The sequence below is a fragment of the Oncorhynchus gorbuscha genome, linkage group LG21 (assembly GCF_021184085.1).
Source record: "Oncorhynchus gorbuscha isolate QuinsamMale2020 ecotype Even-year linkage group LG21, OgorEven_v1.0, whole genome shotgun sequence".
NCBI classification, from domain to species: domain Eukaryota; kingdom Metazoa; phylum Chordata; class Actinopteri; order Salmoniformes; family Salmonidae; genus Oncorhynchus; species Oncorhynchus gorbuscha.
The window spans coordinates 7,692,300-7,694,799 of NC_060193.1; the positions used below are offsets into that span (position 1 = coordinate 7,692,300).

The following is a 2,500-nucleotide window of genomic DNA, read 5'->3' on the forward strand; positions in this document are numbered from 1 at the left end:
AAACCACTTTCCGTCAAAATTAGAAACGTGTCATGTCTAAAAATGTAGCTAGCTAGACTATCTTACCCGTATACATCATGGATGGACATGGCTCCCTCACGGATGCCACGGTTGTCCCTTAGTTTGAAGATGTAATCCGGAGACAGGTGTTTTCTCCATCTCCTTAGCTGTCATACTCGAATTCCACTGATTTCAAAACTCGGTCCTCCAGAAAGTGGAGAGCATACATGTAACGTTAGCTAGCAGTACACTTTAGCTAGCAGTACACTTTAGCTAGCAGTACACTAATTTGACTTTAGGTTTATGCAGTTTTACTACGCAATATATATATATTTTTAAAGCTGCGTTAGACAGAATTACCTAGACATGCTGACCAGCTCAAATAGACAGAAGCATGCTATATGGCAGACCAATACAAACCCATATCTCGGCATGTCCAGCCCACTCATTATTTTAGCCAATCATGGCTAACGGAAAGGTTGCTGTCTTTTTCTGAGCTAAACCAACTGGGCTCGTAATTTAACCATTTAATGTATATTTACAGATGGCATACATGGTCCTTCTGTAGCTCAGTTGGTAGAGCATGGCGCTTGTAACGCCAGGGTAGTGGGTTCGATCCCCGGGACCACCCATACGTAGAATGTATGCACACATGACTGTAAGTCGCTTTGGATAAAAGCGTCTGCTAAATGGCATATATTATTATTATATTATGTTTGTTATTAAGGCAAATTAAAGTTCACATTTTTCAGAAGGCATTTCTGCCAAAAAACGCATTTTGATAAGAAAAAGTTTACATTCAAATGGCTCTCCTGTAAAGTAGTGACCCGCGACACACGCCTAGTTTCCTGAAACAAATCACATATGTCTGAAATTATACATTGTGTTGAGATATGACCGGAGTGATTCTCTCTCATTTTTCTAGTATGTCGTGAATAAGACTCCATATGTTTCATGTTCAACATGAAAAGCCACCATCCTCGGGCAGAGTTTCATTAATATAATATGTAGCGTTAGCGTGATTTTGTTTGACATACTGCTTAGCTTGTGTCTGGAGGCTAATGATAACCACCAACAGTGTCAAGTGTTGTGTTAGCGTAGCTTGTGTCTAGGCGCTATTGATAACAGGTTGGTGTGATTTAATTATGCAGCGTTAGTGATGCTAGCTAGTGAACACACACACACACACACACACACACACACACACACACACACACACACACACACACACACACACACACACACACACACACACACACACACACACACACACACACACACACACACACACACATTTTACAGCAGAGGATGGGTTTTCTGAAAGCCACGTTAGCTACAAAGCTTTCTGGGAACTCATCCCGTCAGCCCATCTTGGCCCTCCTTCACATTTTCTGACCTGTCCGTCATTCCCCCGTTTCCTAGGCGACTCCAATGAGAACAAGCCGACGGATGACGAGGTGGCCAAGATGGGCTGTCCCAGTCTGGGAGAAAACACACGGATAGAGGTGGTCATCGAAGAGTCTTACGAGTTCAAGGTATCTGTGTTCATTTGAGTCCTCTTTTAGTATGTTTGGGGTATGTTTTGGGCATTTGTTTTGTACATTTGGTTTGGGCATTTGTTTTGGGTCTATACCGGCGAACATTAAAAAAAGTTTACGAATAAAATAAAAAAAATTAAACAAATATCCATCTCAAAATGTGCATCGGCCAATTAAAATCATTGACGTAGTTACACGTGATGAATGCAGGATTTCTTACAGGAAATAATCACTGCCACCTTGTCAGGTTAGCATAAGGCTAAATGTGCCAGGTTATGTAATGGGAACAGCTAACGTAAGGCTAAATGTGCCAGGTTATGTAATGGGAACAGCTAACGTAAGGCTAAATGTGCCAGGTTATGTAATGGGAACAGCTAGGTTATGTAATGGGAACAGCTAACGTAAGGCTAAATGTGCCAATGTAATGTGCCAGGTTATGTAATGGGAACAGTTAGTAATGGGAACAGTTAGCATAAGGCTAAATGTGCCAGGTTATGTAATGGGAACAGCTAGCATAAGACTAAATGTGCCAGGTTATGTAATGGGAACAGTTAGCATAAGGCTAAATGTGCCAGGTTATGTAATGGGAACAGCTAGCGTAAGGCTAAATGTGCCAGGTTATGTAATGGGAACAGCTAACGTAAGGCTAAATGTGCCAGGTTATGTAATGGGAACAGCTAACGTTTTCTCACTTGTAAACCTTTTCTAATGTTGACAGACCCTTTGTGTTTTATCTTCTGTTCTTCAGACAGCTTTTAGAATGTTTTGTGTATTCATTTTGTGTATTCATTTTGTGTATTATTTGTGTGTGTGTGTGTGTGTGTGTGTGTGTGTGTGTGTGTGTGTGTAGTGTGGGGTGAATACACTTATGAGAAGAGCTAAGAAGGTATAGTTCTCTTTCGGTCTCTGTATTGATTGTAATGATTGTGTGTTTCTGTAAGTGCATGGGTGTGTGTGTGTGT

The 2,500-nt window shown here is 41.1% G+C and overlaps 1 protein-coding gene across 1 annotated transcript in view; it reads left to right on the forward strand.

The window, feature by feature from the left end:
* Window positions 1–2,500, forward strand: part of LOC124008559 (sodium/calcium exchanger 3-like) — a 110,081-nt gene that overhangs the window by 96,518 nt on the left and 11,063 nt on the right. The window contains exon 11 of the mRNA XM_046319928.1: window positions 1,423–1,535. Coding sequence (XP_046175884.1) covers window positions 1,423–1,535 — 113 coding nt within the window. The remainder of the gene's footprint in view (window positions 1–1,422; window positions 1,536–2,500) is intronic.